At 41.4% G+C, this 24,262-nt stretch overlaps 1 protein-coding gene and 1 long non-coding RNA gene across 2 annotated transcripts in view; both read left to right on the forward strand.

The window, feature by feature from the left end:
* Nucleotides 1-12,281, forward strand: part of efr3a (EFR3 homolog A) — a 99,462-nt gene extending 87,181 nt beyond the window's left edge. The window contains 5 exon segments of the mRNA XM_084056353.1: nt 3,504-3,589; nt 4,443-4,491; nt 10,646-10,749; nt 11,794-11,843; nt 12,132-12,281. Of these exon segments, the coding sequence (XP_083912479.1) occupies nt 3,504-3,589; nt 4,443-4,491; nt 10,646-10,749; nt 11,794-11,843; nt 12,132-12,237 (395 nt within the window). The 3' untranslated portion in view covers nt 12,238-12,281.
* A 1,759-nt stretch (nt 12,282-14,040) lies between these two features.
* Nucleotides 14,041-20,639, forward strand: LOC311044650. Its single transcript, XR_014600720.1, has 2 exons — nt 14,041-16,055; nt 16,223-20,639. It is a non-coding gene; the product is annotated as an uncharacterized lncRNA (long non-coding RNA).
* Nucleotides 20,640-24,262: the final 3,623 nt, after the last annotated feature.

Consider the following 24,262-nt stretch of genomic DNA (forward strand, 5'->3'; position numbering starts at 1 on the left):
CCTTGTTATTATTATTATTACCTTTTTTTTTGTTTTCTCTTTTTTTTTATTAAAACTATTAACAAAATAATGGCATCAAAACATGCTTGCACTACCAAACACAAAGGTACTAATTAGTAAAGGTGGGGATGATTTTAATTACTTTGTGATTCTGGGTAGATAAACCTCATCATAATGATAATAATGAAACAAATCATAATGTGTGTTTTGTATTAATAATCTAAATCTGTAAAGTAATGAGTCGTGGTTGCCGTGTGAGTAGTACTAGTAGTAGTAGTGGAGTAAAGAGCACAATATTTGTCTGAGGGATGTTGTGGAGTAGAAGTGGACTCAAGTTAAGTAAAAGTCTAAATTGTACTTAACCACTTAAACCCTATGTTGTTGACTGGAGTCTCCCAGGGCTCTATACTAGGCTCCCTAACTTTTTCCCCTCTACACCAAAGCTCTTTGCCAAAAAAAAAAGCCGATCCACAAGTTTCCACCAGCGAATGTTCACCCCAGAATATGGATGCTAGGGTTCAATTGGTTAAGTACAGGATTTGAGTAAATATAAACTAGTGAAGTTCCGTCACTGTCAACAATTAACTCCTCGCTGTACATTATTCCTTATATAATAACCTCCACTATTGATGCGGTGTTCCGGTGAGTACATGTACATGTCTAACATGTAATGAGCATGTAGACAGTTTGTGTTAAAGTTGCAATCCATGACATATAGTAACCGAGTATGTTTGTCTGTCCGTCCCGCCTGTCCGTCCGTCCATCCAGGCGATTTTTGCCTCTGCCACCAGGGGGGGCAAAGAAAATATATGAACATATGTTTTTATATATGCGACATATATGTTTATCATATATGTGACACATACGAAATTGCACATAGAAGAGGCATATATATCCTATATGTCCACATATATGCACATATATGAACCTGAATATGGCATATATGCAGCATATATTCTGCATATACTTGACATATATTGGCAAAAATGTATATATTAAAAAAAAACAATTGTCCGGCCACCAGGGGGGGCAAGTGCCAAGTCCCCCCATGCCCCCCCTAAGAATTGCCTGTGCGTCCGTTGGTCTCCCTGCTCTTCTGTAGAAATATTTAGACCCTGTGGGGTAGGACAAGAGGTATTGCATGAAACTCAAGACGCAATACAACCCTCTGCCCAAACAGGCTTTCTGTATTACGTCAGCAGTAGAAATGTCAGCGCAAAGTTACGGATTGCAGCTTTAAACGTCAAGGTCCGTACACACCGGGAGAGTTTTATTTCATGAGATGAATTAGCATGAATTGAAACTGCTGTTTGTGTAAATGTGGATATTACGTGGAGATAATTCATTTTAGAAACCAGGTTGAATAAAAGCATCAACCTGTATGAATGAGGCATCACCAAATTAATATTTTGACGGGACATATTTGCTCCAGGTGTGTAACGACCTTTAGAATTTAGGCCATGTCATGCCAGGTGTGAAATTCCCGTTATGTAGATGTAAAACCTCGTACTTGTTCTCTGGTTCCATCCGCATTTTGTCTTTTGGTTTCTGTTCAGGAGACGATTAGCCACATTTTAGGGCCGTTCACACTGAGCAAGTATAACTATAACTATAAAAAAAAAGAGTTGAAATTGATTCTAAATCAAGTGGATGGCAGAGTTCACACCAGCTATTAAAACAAACAACGGTGAACGATATAGTTATAGTTATCGTTATAGTTATAGTGCTCAATGTGAACGACCCTTAACACTGGTATCCCTTCATCTTCATATTAAAAAAAAAAAATAAGACATTCTTCAAAAGCTTCCCACAGTTTTTAGAATGTTTAAATCTTTCGAAAAATAGTAGTGGTCACTTTAGACAAGGCACATGTCATATGAAGAGAGTGAGGAATTCTTCACTTTTTCCCCACATTTAACATGCTGTTTTTGTATGTCTGTGAACTCACACTCAATTACGAGTGAGAGCAGTGCCATGGCTGTTGTACCTGAGCTCAGGGTTGCACACACAACACCGGATAGTGCAGCGGATAACCAACGCAATTGTGCACTGCATGGCATTTAAATAGTGCACTTTTTGAAAAAAAACATGAAACTTAAATGCTGCACTTTTTGAAAAAAGCATGAAACTTAAATGGTGCCCTTTAAAAAAGAGCATGCAACTTATAGCATAGTTGGTAAATACAATATTGTTTATTGGAGTCGAGGGAAGTCAAATCTGACCCCTATGGACCAGGAGAGGTCAAATCCAAGATGGACCACATAACACGTATACTTGTAGAACTAAACGGTGTAGAAAAAAAACATTTGAGGTGTAATTTCCTACTAAATTGGGGCTGCTCATTCATTTGGTGTCCGTTTGAGATCACCAGTATTCAAGAACATGTGTTTTAATATCAAGGTCAATGTACAAACTGACCAAAAATTAAGCACTCCCAATAGCATTCAAGTGTGCTACGGTGACATAATGGAGACCAAGGCAAAAGTATGCACATGTGCTGGACAACAATACATACGATGAAAAGAAGAAGAAAGGTCTGCACACTGTATTGAAGCTCAATATATAGAACTTCCCTTCTTCTTTACCATGATAAAATGACCAATGTCTCAATGGGTCATTACATTAACTTTTCCTAAATTGAAGCTGTTTATTCACATACGGGCTACGGGATCTGGTCTCAAGTCTGCACCTAGTTTCGGTGTGTCAATGTAACGCCCGGGATTCGAACCCCGGTCTCCTGCGGGGAAAGCCAACATCTTAACCACTAGTTCAAAGGGGTGTTCTCCCTTGGACGGGGGAGATATTAGACTTGTGGTCATTCAGGCAGAGGATCTGAGCCGCCGGTACCGCTACACAGATTCCCTGATCGACTAGTGTTTTTTTTTTTTTTTTTTTTATCCCACGATTTTGTAACCCTATTTTTTACACCCAGTGCCAATTGTCTATGTAATCCTGGGCACTACCTTCCCTCTGCCAACCTAGGGAGGCCAGGGCCGAGCTCATGCCTCCTTCAATGCATGACAGCCAACTGACCTTCTTGTCACCTGACAGGGGGGAGTTTCCCTGGTTGAACGTAGCGCGTGGAAGGAGCACGTTATTCCAACCAGTTCCCTTCCCCTCCATCAGGTGCCCCGGCTGGCCCGGGGGAGGCAGTATAGTGACAAGGATTTCTGCATGTTTTTGTGAGGGTATTAACTACCCTAGGAAACACGGGGAGAACATGCAAACTCCACACAGAGTAGGCCCTTTTGCCAACCCCACCTAGGGTATGGGCACTGATGACGCGGAGGAGAGAACACGCCCCCAGCGCGCACAGCGTCCCCTGCGGGAATCGAACCCAGGACCTTCTAGCTGTGAGGCGACAGCGCTACCGACTGTGCCACTGTTCCCCCTCGGATCGACTAGTGTTGACTGAATAAAGATTCAGTCAATGGCGAATCCAAGCGAAAACCTAGTTTTTTTCTAATAAAATGTGATTAATCTGTGTGTCCGTGTGTCTGCAGATGAAGATCGTCTGACCAGGAGGAAGAGCTTCGTGGACACCATCTCCTTGCAAGTGGACTTCATGCCCAACAGCCTCCCAGAGAAGGTTGGACCACCCTTTACAATAAAATGATGTGTAACCCATTTAGACTGGGAAAGAATCTGTGTTTAGATTTATTTGGGCTATTAAAAAAATTGCAGATATACATGTGAGCTTGCAGATCAGCTATTTATTTATTTATTTTTAATCGTGAAAATGTGTGCAAATCTTTTGATATATATATATTTTTAAGCAAACATTTGTAAAATATGTTGTTCCAGGGACCCCCCAGAAGCAAAGATTTGAGTTACAATTTGTAACTTACAAATAATGTTCGCTTAAAAAAATATTTGAATAAGATTTGCACAAATTGTCACGCTAAAAAAAAAAGTAGCAGATCTACAAGTTCATAGCACGGCACTCTGTGCCGTGCTATGAACTTGTATATCTGCTGTTTTTGAATAGCCCAAAGAAATCTTAAAATTACAGAGATGCGTCCCCCGGATTGAATGGGGTAACATAATATGTATATACACAATATGTGACCTTATATGCAAAATGTAACATTCAGAATAATGCTGTGAATATCTCTTAATGCATGGAGTTGCATACAATGAATTCAACATAGCATGCTTTAAAAGTGTGTCCTGCATAAACAGTACTCACCCATAGACAAAGAATGTATAATTTAAAAAAAGGAAAATGGTTTGGTTGTCCTTCGACTCACCTGCCGGCGGCGCTGTGACCCACAATTTGAAACTCAATGAGTTACGGTGTCAGTAGGAGCTGCAAGTTACTTAGTCAACAAACATAACACATTTTTCTATGTCTTTCATTCTGCTTTTGTTTTTGAATTGATGTGAATAATAATTGTCGTCATCTTTGCTAACTCTGTGTTCATCTTTTCGTTCCGCTGTAGTCTCAACTCGCGGAGGAGATCACATTTGAGACCCTGAAGAAAGCCATCGGTAAGATAAAGAACTACAACTCCCTTCTGCCCTGTCCCTCACAAAACAACACTTTTTTTGTCATTAAAACACTTTACATGACGAGATACTGGATTATCTCTGAAACAAATACCAGCACATTTATGCTCATCATAACTGAAAGAAATATGGAATTAGAGGGAATATTGAAGCCTGAGGGCCCTATCTTGCATGCCACCTTACCTCATATGCCTAAACCTTTTTGGCATTTTTTTAATACTATTTTGAAAAACATGAAAGAAATTGTTTTTCAAAATAGTAAAACATGCCTATAGAGCAGGGGTCTTCAACGTTTTTAGCCCAAGGACCCCCTAGCTCACAGATAGATGAAGCAGGGACCCCCTCTATATTGTATAACATTTAGTTTCAGATTAAACTTTTTTTGTTTACTTGGTTTGCTCTTTTTCCCTCTATGCCTTATACCTCTTTGCCAAAAAATAGCAGATCGACAAGCTCACAACGCCTCGCGCTAAAGTTCTCTTCAGAATAGGGATGCTAGGGTTCAAGTTAAGGAAAAAAATAATATATCACCCAAAGATTTTGGCGGACCCCCTGTAGTAACTCTGAGGACCCCCTAGGGGTCCCAGATCCCCTGCTATAGAGTCTAGGCATAAGGGGTAAGGCAAGATGGGGCCGTATATGTTAACCATTTAAACCCCAGCATCTGTATTGTGGGGAAAGCTTTCAACGGAAAATAGCAGATCGACAAGTTCACAACGCGTCGTAACGCAACACATTGTGAGCTTGTCGATCGGCTATTTTCAGCGAAAACTACATTAGCATGGAGCCCTGAGGGACTCCGCTCAACCATACAGGGCTTAAGTGGTCAAAGTGTGTTTAGGATTGTGTTTATACTCTACTCTCTCTATTTATCTAGCTGTAGAGCATGTAAGGTGTGCGGTGTCTGTACCATGTGGGTCAGTATGCACTACTGTGTGTCACTATGAGTTTAATGTCTGCCGTGTAATTCCAGAGCACTAATTCTTAACACATTACCTGCCTTGATATTAAACATCGTTTTTTTACCCCCTTGCCAGCGTAGTTGCCTTAAATAGACGATCGTTGAAACGCCGTGGAAGCCAAGTTGTGTACAAAAAAAAATGGAAAAAAGTTCCTGTGGGTTGTCGGAGGGATCTGTGTATCCACTGGGACAATAACATTCCAACCGCAAGCAGCCATTTTGGGGCTATGGCCCGTTGAAAACGAATGGTTTTCAATGCAAAAAAAGATATACTGAGTTAGGACTAAAAATCCCATAGTCGGGCTGGATGGATGTCTGTTTTTTTGGAATGACGTCACATCCGACTACTTCTTCTCTGATCGACGATGGATCATTCCAAATGCTGTGTTAGAGCGGCCCTTGTGAAAAAAAAAAAACATTTTGATAATAGAACGCATTTATGCGTTCTTGGCGTGCAAGTGATTTGTATTTAATTGAACGCATATACAGTATGCGTCTTTGGCTTGTAATGTGTTAACATCAGGTAAGCAGCCAATAAGCAGCCATCGGCTTCGCGAATTGGCTAAACTTTGCATAACGTTTGTGCCGCTGTACAAATGTAATTGTCAGCGCTCACAATAGGAGAGCATCCGTTTACGGAGTGAGACGGGCCTAGTCCAACTTGATTGTGTGAGATGTTACGCTGGACCTTGCCTCTGAGAACGACCTCGAAGAGAGGTCATGTCACTGTGAGAGTGGGACATAAGCTGTACTCCTTTGGATGGGACTTTAACGGGAAGACCTACATGGATAAGATTGTTGTGGACGTCTTCGACACAGTATCTTTGCGCTGGATGAAGATGCCCTCAGTGACGACTGGTAGACAACGTGAGCTTGCCTCAGTGCAGCGGGGACACACAGCTGTGTTGATAGACAATACCATCTACATCCTGATCACGGTTATGTGCAACAACGGGCAGCATGGACAGGACTACCGGAACGTTCTTTATGCGCTTGAGGTCGACACCAACAGGTGGTACAAGCCCAAGATATCTGGCACTGTTCCAGGGGTGAGGTCTGGCCACTCGGCGTGTGTCTTGATGAAGGTCATTTATATCTATGGAGGATACAAATGGAGGATTGGATTCTGTAATGACTTGTACAAGTTGGACACCGCCACAATGGCAGGGTCTTTAATTAACACCAGAGGCGCTCCACCGCCTGGTTCTTGTTATCACTCTGCCACCATCATTGGGACAAATATGTTTGTATTTGGCGGCTCTAGAGGGTCTGTCCTCTACAACGACATCGGAGTGTTTGACACAGAGACCAACTGCTGGCTGAGCACGCCTTCTGCACAGCCTCTTCCAGAAGGCCGCGAGGACCATTCGGTCTTTGTCTACAATGGAGAGCTGTACGTATTTGGTGGCACGGCCATGTCTCGAAGATTCAGGGATTTCTGGAAATTTAATCCAGTGACCTTCTCCTGGAAGAAGGTTCAGCCCAAGGGGAAAGGCCTGCCTTCAAGGTATTCTCACATGTTCTGCTGCGTGGTGGGCGATCGCGTCATCTTTGCAGGACACTCAGGCCTGTACGTCTTAGACTTCAGTCCCAGTATGAAGACGTTATGCAAGCTAGCAGTTATTCAGTATGGTCTGGAGCAGACTGGTCTCCCACACAACATCAGGTGGGAGCTGGCAGCTACATCTGATCCTCTCATCCTCTCCAGTGCCTGCTGCTGCATTCACCCATTTAAGCCGGGAACGCAGCATGTGTGTCATGTTTAGATCTACAAGCTCGTAGCGCAACGAGCTTGTAGATCTGTTTTTTTATCGCAAAAATGTGTGCAAATCTTTGAATATATGTTTTTCTATATTTTTAACTCAAATCTTTGCTGGGATTCTACAAATGTCCTCTAAATCCTAAACTTTTTTTTTTTTTTTTACGTATGTTGCTATACTGTATCAGTGGTTCTCAAACTTTTTCATGTCAAGGACCCCCATGTATTTGGCCACGGACCCCCATCTCAAAATGTTGTTCCAGGGACCCCCAGAAGCAAAGATTTGAGTTAAAGATTATCGCTTTAAAAATATATATATATATTCAAAGATTTGCACAAATTTTCAAGATTTTTCAAAAAATAGCAGATCTACTGTGCAAGCTCGTAGCGCAGCACTCAGTGCCTTTCTATGAGCTTGTAGATCTGCTATTTTTGAATAGCCCAAAGAAACCTCAAAATGACAGATATGCGTTCCCGGGTGTTCACTCTCCATTCCGACATCTCACCACTCCGACTAGTGGCTTCCGCGTGCGGTTAGGGTTAGGGTTAGGGTTAGGTATAGGGTTCGTCAACGTCGGAAAGGCGACATGTCGGAAAGGAGAAATGCACCCGCGTTCCCGGTCTTATAATCTACTCTCTGAAAAGAGTAAATCTGAAAATCTACTAAAGACTTCTACTTGCGAGTGCGGTTATTTTTTATGTCAGTATTGCTTGGAATCTGTGTGGTTGAGCTCGCCAAACCTTGAAGCCATGACTACCAACAACAATACAAAGAAATATTAACGAGACTTGGTGTCATAACACGCATGGCTTCCATGTGGATCACACTCTCTACACTCTCAAGTGTTACAGACCTGTAAGGGTCCATTTGGTACCCCTGGTGGTTCACTGACCCTTTCTATGACAGGGGTTTCCCAGACTTTTTGGCTCGAGACCCAAAAGATACATTTGATGTCTCCTCGGGGCCCATACCACTGAGAATAGCCGATCGTCACGCTAACAACGTGCCGCGATGCGACGTGTTGTGAGCATTTTGTGAGCATTTTTTATGCATTGAAGTGATTTTTTTGAAATGTAGGAAACGAAAAATAAAGGGCTATTTACTCGCAACCCACACAAATGGGTAAGCGACCCACTGTTTGTGAAACAGTGATGACGGCATGACTGCTTCCTTGGCCTACTTGGCAGTGTGCACAGGATCGGTATGCTGATTGGCGCAGCGATCTACCAACGGATCGCCTCACGTGGTAAAAATGGAATACTATAAGAATACAAAAATTATAATAAAACTGTGGAAACCTAGAGATGCTTTGGATAATGAAATGGACTCTTATGGCAGATGTCATCAGAAAACATGTCTAACCCCTTAAACCCCATATGGTTGATTTGGAGTTCCTCAGGGTGTTTGTACCTAGACATCCAGGTTCCAGGGGGTCCCTCAGCAAAATGTGTTCATAGATTTTGAATACCGGACATGTACTTGTAACCAGTGTTGCATTTGCTCATTCATTGCACGCAGGAGCACGAGCACGCCACATGCATCGATTAAAAACAACCCTCAAGTTCACACCTCAACAAAGTTTGCAAAATCTGCCGACCGCCGAGTGTCACACCAGCGTGAATTAACATAGGAATGAGCCTGGATGCGTATCAATGGTAGCCTGGCATTGGCCAGACTGATCACGTTCCTCTCCCGGTATCAGTCTGGACTTCGGCCCATAGGGAGCGAGTATGCCATGCGAGTATGCCAATCAGTGATTGCTTTTCAACTGCTGTCCGTACAACAGTGAAAAGCATCCAAATCATTTTCTGATTTCTCATACTCGCTCCCTATTGGCCGAAGTTCAGACTGATACCGGGAGAGGAACGTGAGAGTGAATCCTCTATATCAATGGTCCATTGTGTGACTAAATCCTGTAGTGTAGGTGTTAAGCGACGTGTGTGCCACGTCATTAAAATAGCGTCCCACCAAAGATAAAATCAACACTGCTTGTAACAGAGTATTGATGCTTTTATGTAACCCATTCAGTCCGCAAACGTGTCTTCTAAATCCTAACAGTTTTCTCAAAAATGTATGTTTCTATATCAGTTGCTCTGGTGCTCAAACCTTTTCCATGTCAAGGACCCCCAAAATGATACAGTATACGCATTTGGCCGAGGATCCCCTATCTCAAAAGATAGAAAGAAGAAAAGATTTGAGTTACATTTTTTTTTTAAAGTATGTTTTCAAAACTCTGCACAAATGTTCTCGAGTGCCATGCTATGAGCTTGTATATCTGCTATTTTTGAATAGCCCAAAGAAATCTAAAATGGCACAGATGCGTTCCCGGTCTTAAGGTCCTAAGCGATGTGCGCGTAACGTCATTAAAACAGCGTCCCACCAAAGATAAAATCACCGATGCAACACTGATTATAACAGACTTATTTCTACAATAGAGTAGTGATACTTTTACTTAACCCATTAAGACCGGGAACGCATCTGTGTGATTTTTTCTTTGGCTATTCAAAAATAGCAGATGTACAAGCTCAGAGCTTGTATATCTGCTATTTTTGAAAAAATAAATAAATAAATGTGTGCAAATCTTTGAATATATATATATACATTTTTAAAGCGAACATTTTTAACTCCAATCTTGGCTTCATAAATAAATACATATTTTGAAATGGGGGTCCATGGCCAAATACATATATTTTTGGGGGTCCTTGACATGAAAAAGTTTGAGAACCACTGATATAGAAACATATGTTTAAAAAAAAAAAAACTGTTAGGATTTAGAAGACATTTGTAGAATCCCCCAGAAGCAAAGATTTGAGTTACAAATGTTCGCTTTAAGATTTGCACAAAATGTTCAAGATTTTTCAAAAAATAGCAGATCTACAAGCTCGTAGCATGGCGCCGGCTTGTATATCTGCTGTTTTTGAATCGGCAAAGTATAAGATGAGGGTTAAAGTGGTTAAAATCTAATGACAGATGCTTTCCCGGTCTTAACCGGTTGAGTAAAACATGTGAGTTCTTCTTTCATCACTGCCTGCTTGCAGCTCAGCTCAGCTCAGACACAGCGTTGAGACAAAGGGAGGGAATGACTCACCGCGCCACTTGAGCTGCAAGGCATTCACACTCGGTAGTCTGGGACAGCTTTGGAGATTACATTAGTGGATAAAAGGAAAGAGTGAATCACCGCATTTCCCCCCATTCAGGGCGTTTTCATCTTAAAGGGGAAATCCACCCATTTTCAATATTTAACTATGTCATTAATATAGCATAAAGAAGTTGTGTGGAAATAAGAAAAAAGTTCCCCCCTTTCTGTGTTGCCTTGAAATGGAGGATTGATTGTGGGTTTAACATTGCAAATTACAACATGATGACTCATCATGTTGTAATTTGCATGGAGATTGTTTTGTTTTTTTTCTTCCAGACACTGCAGGTCAGGAGGAGCTGGAGAAGGAGAAGAGACGCCTGGTGATTGAGAAGTTCCAGAAAGCTCCGTTCGAGGAGATCGCTGCTCACTGCGAGTCCAAGGTAACAACACACACGCACATGCACCGGTTATTATAGTTAACGAAAACTAACAAAATAACGAAAATAAAAAAATAAACGATAACTAACTAAATAACTGTATTGTGTGTTTACAAAACTAAATAAATCAAACTGAAATGATAGACAACAGGCCCTTGGCCTGAAAACTGTTGAAGAGCCCCTGTAATAGAATAAAAAATATTCACAATTTAAAGGATAACATCAAGTTTATTAGTTTGATTAACTGTTGACACCCCCCTAGGCTCAGACAGCACAAGATACAGCAGCAACCTGAGAGCCCTTTCAGTTATAGTGGGGGGACCTGAATCAAATGATTAAATCAATACCGTCCTGATTCTGCCAACATTGTCCTGAAACATCGCTCTTCTGTCTGATCACATCGCATCACGCATGCACACAGGATTTGAACATTGAAAGTGTGGTCTAGCCAACAGACCAACAGACCAACTCGGGACTCCTGAATCCATCTACAAACTACTTCACAAACGTCAATGACGTCCACAATCGCAACACCAGAGGGAGCTCCACTAATCATGCTCAACCCAGATTTGGCTCAAACAAGGGGTTAAATGTGTTGCCCTCCACACCCTCCTGTCTAGCGTCAGGGTCTCGAGCTCTAGCAGCGTTGTTAGCTCCGCTGTAGCCTGTCGTGCCGCAATGCATCTACGCATGTGGCGCTGGGCTTCTTGCCTTTCCTGGCTTTGCCCTGGGTTGGCTCCCACAGTGTCAGTTTGCTTGCCATGCCACTAGTTCAGGGTGCCTGACGCAGTGCCCTGCCAGCCTCATCCTTCTCTCTCTGACTTTGTCTGTGAGCCGTGGGCACATTTATGATGTGGTCCGTCCATGTGGCACCTAGTGCCATTCGTAGCGTGAAGTATACATTTGGCATTAAGCAGATAAAAAGCCACAAAGAACCCTCCCCCCAACCTTTTATTTAGTTGTTCCCCATGTCATCTGATGACCGTACAGTGCTTAATGTGAATGTTTTGTATTTGTTGTTTTATTTGTTTTGTTTTTTTTATCCAGGCCAACATGTTGCATGACAGACTGGCCCAAATCTTCGAACTCACAATTCGGTAAGTTGCTCCTTTTCACCTTAAAAGCTGTGTGTGTCTGTACCCAGAGCTTTTTTTAAAAGTGTGGAAAACTTGGACAAACATCACTGCAGTCGCACCAAGATGCTAGAAAATAAACAGTAGGCTATTATAGTGTATAAAAGTTTTGAATTATGAAAAAATCATCATGAGAACTACTGATTTAGAAGGCATTTGTAGGATCAGCCTCAGGTCTTAATGAGTCAATGTCTATAACGGTGACTAACGGTCATCTGTCTTCATTCTCTCTTCATTCTTTGCTGTCTATAGGCCTCCTCCCAGTCCGTCTGGAGTGGTGTCCATCACAGCCGGTCACCCCCAGCGCCAGTCTGTCCCTGTGTACGAGATGAAGTTCCCGGACCTGTGTGTCTACTGATCGACCACATACATACACACACACACACACACACACACACACACACACACACACACACACACACACACACACACACACACATTTGTATTAATATACTTGTGAGGACATCGTTAGGAGGGCGATTTTATGAATGCCATAAAAAAAGAAATGGCATGCTGAACTCTAAGCCTAAAGACAGAAATAGCTGATCTACAAGCTCACAATGCGCCTCGCTGCGACGAGTTGTGAGAGCGTGCACTTCGGCTATTTTTGGTACACGCCATTTATCACGCATACATCAGGCATAACTCCAACCCTAGCGGCTAAACCCTTCTCAACTTCTAGTAGATGTGTATAGTAGTACACACACACACACACACACACACTCACACTCACACTCACACTCACACTCACACACACACACACCGTGGTATATGTACAGCCCATAGTCACTCAAGTCCACAAATACAACTTCACACGGTTCCACAGAGTCGAAGGTTCTAAACCTTCTGATGGGAACGCGGGAACAACGTGTATGTTACAAAGCATTAGCCTCTCATACAAAACAAACAAACAAACAAACATATGAGCACGGAACTGTGTGTGAACACCCGTGTTCACAACTAACACATCGGCGCACGTGTACCGAGCCTTCATTGTCCGCCGACCACAGAAAGCACACGCAGGAAGCAGCGGAAATGGAGAGAAAACTGTTCATATCATTTCAATGGAAAACAGACTTGAGTCGCGTGTCAAATCAAGCGACTGGAACGACGTCAAACTAAATGCTGAAAGAGTAGGTCCTTCATAATAAGCTCTATGCAAAGCAGCCATATAACGAAGACCTTCACAGGTGTTACCAATGATACTAATGAAGTCTCTGTTCCATTCTGGTCAAACAGAGTCAGGGTGCTGATATTGTATATGTTGGCTCACTGTGCTACACCAGTGAGTCTAAAATTTGGGTCCAGGGTTCCTTAAGGGGTTTCCAAATGGCCCCTTTGGTTCCATTTGTACACTCTCAGAGTTATGGGGTCGTGGAAATTGAAAAATCTGAGAACCACTGTGCTACACTAAATGGAACAGAGCCTTCATTAGTATCATTGGTAACACCTGCGAAGGAAGTGAAAATATGGCTGCTGTGCATAGAGCCTATCTGGGTCCCAAGCAGCGCCTTTTCTCATCTCACCAGGAGAAAAGCATGGTACAGGACTACGACTATACGGCAGAAAGTGTATAAGGACCGGACTCGTATGTACGACATACTTTCCCCGGAATCTGTCTTTTTGTTGACCAACCACCACACGGCTTTCATGCCCTGGGAATGTAAAACAGATCTGCAAAGCGTCAACTTCACTTTTTCTCTAATCATAATAGAGATTTACTAACCCTAGCATAAACGGTGAGCCAGCTACATGTTTTTTCGGCATGTGAGACCAGCTAATACACGTCTCTTAAGGAGTGTATCTTTTTTGTATTGAGCAATAAGCCTGATAATCATACAAAATGTAGCTATTTTGCTGCCAGCTTTGTGGTGTTGTAGGGTAGCTGACCGGCAGGTTAAGACCACGTTAAAGCATTTCTTAGCAGAATAGCGGGCTCACCGCATGCTGCGCGCTAAATATCACCGTATATTAGTCCACTTAAAAGAAAGCAGTTAGAGGAAACCGATTGATTCATGTGTATAAAGAACATGGATAGAGGAAGTAGCAGTATTCAAATCTTGAATATAAACACAACTTGTCAGACTCGGAGACAAGCAAACCAGATTAATAAATATATATATATATATATATATATATATATATATATATATATATATATATATATATAGTTTTTATATAGGCTAAAGAGTGTTTGATAGACATTGGTCATCTGTTTGTTTCTATTCTCACTCTCTTGGTACCCTCTATTTAATTAACACCAAAATTATTAAAGGTAATTTATAATGCTGGTTAGACCTGAATATGGCCAGGCCGACAGTCTTGAATTGAATGTAATTTAACATATAGGTACTGTGCATTATGTCGAACCTGGAGTTGCACTTGGCGATGTCTTTTAGTGTTTGTCTTCAAGTCTTTGGGCCGCAGAGTCGAACAAACCTTTTATCCAAAACAAATACTAAAGGTCTTCCATAGCTCCGCCTTTGTTTTTTAGCACTTTCATTGGCGTGTGTGCCTTTTCACACCAGCAAATTTAGCACATCTTATGAATGACTTTGGGCTTGTTTTCGTTTCTGTAAAGTTGCTTGTAAATATTGGGAGTTGTGTAGTTTTTTGGGCTTGTTTCTAAAGTGTAGTTGCTTGTTTGGACTTGTTTCTAAAGTGTAGTTGCTTGTTTGGACTTGTTTCTTAAGTGTAGTTGCTTGTTTGGACTTGTTTCTAAAGTGTAGTTGCTTGTTTGGACTTGTTTCTAAAGTGTAGTTGCTTGTTTGGGCTTGCTTCAGTATAACCACTTTAACCCATGCATCTGCTATTTTCAAAAAAAAAAGTTTAAATAAAACTACAAATATTTACAAGCCACTTTACAGAAAAACAAGCCCAAAGTCACTTATAATAAACAGACTTGGCAACACTGCTGCCTTGTTGTCAAGTGATGTAAAAAAAAATCACAACAATGGGAGCGTGGTTTGCGACATTTGCTGCTGCAAAATACATACATGCCTTTCATTGTCCAATCAGAAGCCAGAAGTAGAACGCCGTCTGTAAACACGATACACAGCCAATCATAACGCACTGAACGCCCTGCCTCTAAAATATCATGGCACGGTCCTTAACATTTTCAGTTTGAACAAAATTACACAAAGTACAAGTTGGAAAAACAATTATCTCCATTTACAAACTGATTGCTTCTGCTGGAAAGATGATATATCTGTAGTTTAATTTTGAGTTGATTATGTAACTTGATTGCTTAGATTATGTCTGATGAGGGTGATATGTTTTGGGCGATTTTAACTATTTTCATTGTAGCTTTTTTTGTGACATAACATGTGCAGCTGCGATCTCCCCCTATCTCGCTCTCATACAACCAGCAATTTATGACAATGTAAGCACAACACTTCTGAATGGACGGCGATGATGATGATGATGATGAAGATGATATTGTATACCATAGTACAAAACAGCCTACATTCCTATAAGGGATTTGAACTGCTTTGAGAGTGACAGTTTCACTAGTGAAGGGCATCACACGCATTATCAACATGAATATCTAACCAGTATTTTGTAATGTATTACTCTTCAAATGACTTTGGCTAGTAGCGTGTAATAAGTGGGTGTTATAGATGTCCTGGTCACTGCTACTTAACAATTTGTGTTTGCATTTCTGTTTGTTTGTTAGCGCTAGAGACTTATTGGAGATCTAGATTTGGAAGAATCCGATGGAATTCAAGTCTTATATAAAGTAGTCTTAACGGTAGGTTCCCATTCTGTGCTGTATATGTGTGGACTTGTTCATCATAACCTACTTCATGTAGAAAACCAAATCACTTCCTTTGCCAAAGACAGCGGTCACTTCCCTTCTTCCCTTGAATGTCTTAATAATAACAACTTAAACCGTATAGTCTTAGAGAACCGGACTTGAGTTACAGCTGCACTTTAGTACCCCCGCCCCCCCCCCCCCCCCCCCAGTCTGCACCAAACCTCTTCGCCAAAACTTGCCGATCCACAAGCTCTGCTATTTTTGGTAACTGTTCCCCCAGAATATAGGCACGCTGCAGTTCAAGTGGTTAAATAGTATGCCTCATGTCACTGTGGAAGCTGGCGTAATGACGTGGAATAATGACGCATTAATGATTTAATATTAAACAAACAGTACGCTAAAGTTACTGTGGAAGCTATGTGGTAGGATAGGGTTTCATTTAAATCATGTCCCATTCATGATTTAATATTAAACTGAATGCTAAAGTCACTGTGGAAGCTAGTGTGGTAGGATACGGTTTCATTTAAATCATGTCCCATTCATGATTTAATATTAAACTGAATGCTAAAGTCACTGTGGAAGCTAGTGTGGTAGGATAGGGTTTCATTTAAATCATGTCCCATTCATGATATAATATTAAACTGAATGCTAAAGTCACTGTGGAAGCTAGTGTGGTAGGATAGGGTTTCATTTAAATCATGTCCCATTCATGATTTAATATTAAACTGAATGCTAAAGTCACTGTGGAAGCTAGTGTGGTATGATGAGTTTAATTTAAATCATGTCACATTCATGATTTAATATTAAACAGAATGGTAATATCACTGTGGAAGCTAGTGTGGTACGATGAGTATAATTTAAAGAATGACACATCCACTTTTTTAAAAGCTGCAACCTGTAATTTGTATGTCCTTTGTGGTTAGGATCCATTGTAATGTTTGGTTTCAGTTGGCGAGTGGTTATGTGTAAGAGGGTCAAAGAGGTGAAGAGAATGTAATGGAGTATGTTTTATGTACATCAGGGAATAGAGATATGTGTTTTAAGAGATGGTGGCATGGTTTATGTTTAAAGTTGACATGGTTCGGCTGGTTTTCAGAATGAGCTTAAGTTATTACCACGGCTACGAGGGTCTGCAAGAAATACTTTTTTGTTGATTTAAGGATGCGGCGATGCTTTTGAGCATCAACACGATGCGATGTCTTACCTTGACATGAACAATAGAGGCATTTCACCTGGACTGTCGTCACGTCATTGGAAATGCTTTGTCCGGATGAACTGCATGACTCTACCGTCTATCTTAACGTTGCTGTCTGGCAGAAATCTCCTATCTCCATATTCTAACTTTTTTTTTTTTTTTTTTGTAAATTTAACTCCTGAAAGTAACAGTTTTGGACATACGTAAGAGGTTTCCACCTGACCGAGACGATATACACGTGTTGGATATGGGAAGCAATTAGCATTATAACTAGTCTGTTAATTAGGTATTGACCGTACAGCTGCCAATGGACTGAACAAGGAAATTTTCCAATTTGCAGTAAAGTTTCCTAATTAAATGACTTGTTAAGGTGATTTTCAGTGGTGATAGGAATACAGTATGACTTCCTCTCTGAATGAGTCATTATAGCGTCATATATTTTTGTATAGATTGTATCATTGTATTATTATGCATCATATTGCTTGACTTGTTGCCAGGTAGCGATTAGGGAGATTTGCTGCTGTCGTTTTCCTGGAGGGAGTGGCCGTTTATTTCAATCTGGTGATGTCACAGGTTCAGTATGATGTCAGTGGTTCACTGTGATGTCACTGGTTCACTGTGATGTCACATGTTTGAATACTTTAACTTAACATAGGTTTCATTAAGTTCAGTAAAACAGTACAGTATAATGTCACAGTGTGATAATGTCACTGATTCCGGGTGATAAAAATGTAAATCTTAACTTTATATTCATTTCAAAAATATAATGTTCTATATTAAATTGGCTTGTGGGTTGACACTGAAGGCAATGTTAATGGGTGAGAAATGTCCCAAAACGTGACTTGGGTTCGGTCAAGGACGTGACATGCCAATATATTGTACACCACTTGAGACTGGATTTGCAAGCTGTGGCTTGAACTGTCCTCTACATTTCCTATGAACAAACAATGTATACCAATAAATCCTGCTGAACTACATCATGGATCCTATAGAAAACCTACGTTGGCAAAAAAAGTACAAATATGTAATGTGTGTAGAAATAGTTTGAAATATCAAAACCACTGTGAATCAATGTGTTCCGCTTAATTAGTTCAAAATGTAGATAATGAGTTGACGGTACTCATCTTTGGAATTAACCTAATCGGTCAGCAGAGTAGCACTTGAAGGTGTTGATATTACCGTTTAATGATTAACGAATGACTAATGAAAAAAATCAATGATTATTTAGAGTAGCCATTTATTTCTATAACTTTTTTTCTGGTGCCGGAATGCACCACCGCGGTGGATTTGAACCCGTAAACTCCACAGTGGTGGGCAGGTACTTTACCCCTGCACCACCTGAATGCCAATTAACCCTAATAACTGATTAACATGATGGTTCCGCTGAACAATCCAACAATGCTGAAGGTGTATTTTCGTAGATTAGCAAATCAAATACACATTTTTTTGTGACATAAGATCTAGTATAAAATGTATATGACATTGTATTTGCACTTTTATGGTGATGCATCAGTTGATCGATTGAATCGATTGATTGAATTGATGACGTAGCAGGTACTATGGGAGTGAGTACTAGCAATCAGTGGACAGAATATTCTCATTAGGGCAGTGACTCTCAAAGTGGGGTCCATAGGGCAGTGGTTCTCATACTGGTTCATGTCAAGGACCCCCAAATTGACACTTATCAGCCCGCAGACCCCCATTTGAAAAGATATGCCACGGACCCCCATAAGAGATGATTTTTACAGCTCTAGCAGTCAATTCTCAACCATTTTAATTGAAGGACCCCCAGTTTGGCATGCATAAGGCTACGGACCCCTATTTTATCGCATTTCTATCTCTGGGACCCCAATTCATATTGTAAAATCAATGAGAGTGTACAAATGGACCCTATCGGGTCCATTTGGTTCCATTTGTACACTCTCAGAGTTACAGACCTTTAAGGGTCCATTTGGCTCCTAACTATCCATCATTTAGCTGGGGACCCCCTGGAACTCCCTCAAGGACACCTGGGGGTCCCCGGACCCCACTTATAGAACCAATGCCTTAGGGGTCACTGAGGGGGTTCTAAATGGACCCTTTACAGGTCTGTAACTCTAAGAGCGTAGAAATGGAACCAAATGTGCACTCTTAGAGTTATGGGGGTCCTTGGAATTAAAGGAGTTTGAGAACCACTGCGTTAGATGGTACTGAACTCATTTCTTGCTGGAGAAGGTCTCAATTGAGCTTTTATCAGCGGATCAGCTGATGAGCGAAAGGGACCATAACTACTATGACCACTATTTCTCAACATAAGGCCCGGGGACCACAGTGGGTCCAAATAGACCCTTACGGGTCTATAACTTGAGAGTGTGCAACGGATCAATTTGGAGTCCATTTGTACATTCTCAGAGTTATACTAACACATAGGATTTTACAGTGCAGATGTGGGGTCCCAGGGATAAAACGTTTTATCAAATGGGGGTCCGTGAACTAATGAATGCATCAAACTGGGGGTTCTTGTAATGAATTACCGAACCAAACGGTAGTGGAACCCCAATCTACACTGTAAAATCCTCTATTTAAATCGGAGAGTTACGGACCCATAAGGGTCCCGTTTGGACCCCCGATGGTCCCCCGAACTCAACCTTAAGAACCAATGATTATGACTAAAGGAGTTGAGCCGTTTGGTTTTCATTTCCATGTTTGTGACGCTTAATGTTACCGACTTTGTTCTCTTGTGCCTGTTTTAGAGACACAGAGGTGTAACGTTGTCGTCACCATCCACTACTTTACATTTCCAATGTATTTGAATCTTAATTCTAAAGCCTGTGATTATGTTAGGGCTGATTTTGAACCACTATACACAGTGAAGTTCTCAAGTGTTAATTTAACTCTGAGAGTCTACAAATGTAACCAAATGGATGCTTACGCGTGTCCCTTAACTCTGAGAGTGTCCAAGCTCCGAGAATGGACCCTTGGACCCCTAGGGGTCCATTGGGTTCCATTTGTTAAATTAACACCCCCAGATTTGGCTGTGTACAGCTCAGAGGTCTGTGCTTGAACCTTGAGTTCAGGAAGATTTGTTTTTCTTTCTTTTTTTTCAAGAGTGGATAATTCGCTGGTCAGAAGACTCAGGAGGTCACTGCTGTTTTTACTTCTCTTTTTTTTTCATAAATGTAAGAAAATGTGGTTTTATTAAGGTCTTTACACACCAGTAGTATGATAAATAAACAATTTCAAAAATCGCCAGCGGGACTTTTGCATAAAAACTATTGCACCAAACCTCCGATTAAAAATGTGCGTGTCTCTATCGGTGTAATGTTCACCTTCTGTATGGATGTAGGCCTACTCAGTCATTACACAAACAACAGTCAACTAAAAAAAAAACTTATATTTTCAGACAAATAAATAAAAGAACACCCCCGGTTGGTGAGGACCTTTAGCCATTTGTGTTTTCTTAGTACAGAGGTGACAAAGGTAATCTTTATATCAGTCCCACCTTGCTTTACAATCAAACTGTTGCTGAGTTATTGAGGGATAATTCCATGCCTTGCCAAATGGCTCCTCAATAGTTAGTGGGGTGTGGAATCTATCAAGCCTTAGTAAGACGATTGGAACCCAACTATCTGAGCCAGGCTTGATGAGGTCTCTATGGCAACGATGAGAAGGAAAAAAAAAAGAGAAAAAAATAACTTCCTGCAGTCACAGAGTGGGCGGGGCCTCTGGCTTAAAGACAAAGCTTCTGTTGAGCAGTGAATATGTGTGCATATTAGAGATTAATTCATGTAATTAATGAGATTACAATAAAAAAAAAACATTTCTATCACATCAGACAACGTTTCTTTATTGTTTTCATATGGAAGAGACAAATATTATAAGCTTGTTGAAATGTAGTTCTTTATTCAAGAAGACAGAAAGACTGAAAAACTGCATAATCTGTTTTCCTCTTCCTCCTCTACTTCCTCTTCTACTTCCTCTTCCTCAGCAAGGAAGGTAGATTAAGGAAGAGAGGCGCTGGATGCTGGGCATGCGCCATGACACTCATGGGTGGCAAACTCACACCGGAGTTCGATGAAATACATCACAGTGGACGAGAGCACAAAGTCTATATCTGAACGATTGAGAGCGTCGTCGTGAAATCGATTCAGGAATATAAAAGACGACATATCAGGTTGTTTTGTGACCACTGGTTTTTCGATGTGCACAGTAGATAGTTTTATTGAGGCATCTAAATAGCGGCAGGTATCGTTTCAGGCTCAGTAGTATCGCGAGATTTGGTTGTCAGACTGACAATGATGGAGATTCTCACGATACTTTGGCATACCTCTATGAAATTATACAGTGTACGCGTCGAAAAGCAACACAGCAGATAACAATGTGTGATATGTCTTCTTTTTTTTTACTGGACCGAGTATTTTATAAAGGCCCTCATTGACTCCAATGTATTCCATCAAAGTCCCGGCTACATTTTGCCACCCAGTGCGACGAATCTGCTGGCTGGAATTGCTGGAAATTCCTTAATTTAGCTTCCTTGCTCCTCATCTACTTTCTCTTCCTCCTCTTCCCTTATTGGTCGATGACTGGTCCCATCATGTCTGACCTGCCCGAACTGTGGACTCACAGACTCCATACTCTGAGCACACATTTCTATTTTGTCATGGCTGCCAGTTCCCACCTGATGTTGTGAGGGAGTCCTGACTGCTCCAGACCGTAATTAATAACTGCTAGCTTGCATAACGTCTTCATACTGGGACTGAAGTCTAAGATGTAAAGGTCTGAGCATCCTACAAAGAGTATTCGATCTCCCACAATGCAACAATGCATGCTAGAAGCTCTTGAACTCGGACCTTTCCCCTTGGGCTGAACCTTCTTCCAGGAGATGGTCTCTGGGTTGAATTTCCACAGATTCTGTGTAAAGTTGTTACCACCAAATATGTACAGCTCTCCATTCTAGGCAAAGGCTGAATTACTCCTGCGTCCTTCTGGAGGAGGCTGTGCAGAAGGTGTGTTCAGCCAGCAGTTGGTCTCTGTGTCAAACACGCTGATAGTGTTGTAGTATAAAAACATCTTTGTCCCGATCATGGTGGCAAAGTTATGTAAATGAGGTGCTGGAGTGCCTCTGGTGTTAATTAAAGACCAGACCATAGTGGTGGTTTCCAACTTGTAGATGTCATTAGAGACTGTAGTCTCGGCTATTCCTCCATAGATATACATGACCTTCCCCAAGACACAGGCTGAGTGGTGCCACCTCCCCTCCGGAACAGTCCCAGACATCCTGGGTTTGAACCATCTGTGGGTGTCAACATCAAATGCATAAAGCACTTTGTTGAATGTGTCGTGTTTAAAACCCCCCCAGATGTAAACAGCAGCTTCAATCAGTACTGCTGCGTGACCCTGGGGGTTGGAGGGAACTTCTCCTGTCACTGAGGACAACGTCCTCCAGCACAAAGTCACTGTGTTGAAGACGCTAACTTTAATGAGACCACGGCTATAGACTCCTCCAAAGCAGTACAACGTGTGCCCCACTGTGACGGTATTCCGGCCTGTCTTTTGTTCATATTTCAGATGAAGTGTCCAGTGCAACATCGTACGCCTCACTGTGTGATAGAATGTGTTTAGAATCACTTCAGGATGTGGGGTCAGAACTATTATGGGTTTCAGAGACTGTTTATCAGTGTGTGATGTCAGGGACAGCTATCAGCAGGTTTGTGTCAGCTCTAACATGTGCTCATGTGGGCTGTGAGGACCTTCCTTTTATACTATTCATGATGTGATGTACATGTCCTTATTTGGATCAGGGATCCATATCAATAAGATATATCCATAAGATATCCATATTTGGACTGGAGGATGTCATGACATCAGCTGTCTATATTGGGTCACTGCAGTGGCTGACTTCATTTTTGCTTAAAGCTACACTATGTAGTTTTTATTGTGAACAAAATTACATGTCTGCCAATCTGTATTGATGAGCATATTAAAACAGCATGAATCAGTGGTTCTGAAACTGGGGTTGATAGGGTCTTTGAGGGGTTTCCAAGACCTCCCTAGCCAAATGTATTAATACAGTGTCAAAATCAGTTGTACCACTTACTGTAGTTGCTATTTTCTAAATATTTTGATATTTCAATCTGGAATAAACATGAAAAGTCACCAATCTTTAATGGGAGTCCTGTGAGGGTCTGCGACCAAATATGACCAATTTGGCGGTCCTGGATATTAAAATGTTTGAGAACAACTGATATAAATTACACAATTGCCGTTGTTGTATTTGGTCTTCCATCGCCTTTATTTATCGAGAAATATAGTCCTATATCATGTTGCCTGGTTTGACCACTACTAGTTGACAGGTGGTACTGCCTGAAGTTCAAAATTAAATGTCTTCCCTGATCAAGTAAGCATGCTCTATTTTCCTCAGGATTTGAAAAAAAAAAATGACTACTACTAAACAACAGACCTGGCTTTCTCCATTCAAAGATGGAGACGCAACAAAGTCGAACTTCATTTGACAATATATGTTGCACAAAGATAGGTACGTCGATGAAGATTGTAGCATAGTGAGCTAATGCTACAAATAAATCAACTTCTATTGCCACAGAGAGTGAGAGACATATACATTAACATTACAGTAACGACAGAGAGAGAGAGAGAGAGAGGACAAGAGACCTACAGTATACCTCAGAGGTGTGGCCTCATGACTTAGATTCGAGACTCGACATGGACTCATGACAAAAAATTGTCAACTTTAGACTTGACTTGATCAAATCTAAAAAGACTTGCAACTCGACTTGGACTTCACTTTAACCCCAATGACTCATGACTTGACTCTTCCCACTTTGTCCCACTTCTGGTAATAAATGAGATTGCAAAAAAACATTCTATTGCATCAAACAACATTGCTGCTTTATTGCTTTCATGTGGAAGAGATGGATGATAAACCTTGTTGAAATATAGCTCTTTATTCAAGAAGATACAAACACGGCTGCATTCATGACTCATGACACTATTTAATTTCCTCTTCCTCTTCTTCTTCCCCTTCCTCCTCTTCCACTTCCTCCTCTCCTTCCTCTTCTCCTTCTTCTTCTTCTTCCTCCTCTTCTTCCTCTTTCACCTTTTCTCCCATTGGTCGATGACTGTGTGTGTGTACCTGTATGTCTGGCCTGCCCGGCCTGTGTTTAGAAGGACGGACAGACGGACAGACAGACAGACATCAGTAGATGGATGCATAGGTATCGTGTGCTTTCTATCACAAATAAACACTAAATAGACCTCAAGACTCACCGGTTGTGGGTTTGAGTCCCGCCCTGGCTCAGGGGCCTGCGTGGCCCTTCAGTGGCCTCTCCTCTCGTCGGCTCCCGACTTCCCTCATCACTGCTTTATTCACATAGAAACACACATTTACTCTTTAATTTCATTCAAAGTTTTTAGTTTAATTTACCCACATAAGCA

The sequence above is a fragment of the Gymnoscopelus microlampas genome (assembly GCF_963454915.1).
Source record: "Gymnoscopelus microlampas genome assembly, chromosome: 5".
Lineage (NCBI taxonomy): Eukaryota > Metazoa > Chordata > Actinopteri > Myctophiformes > Myctophidae > Gymnoscopelus > Gymnoscopelus microlampas.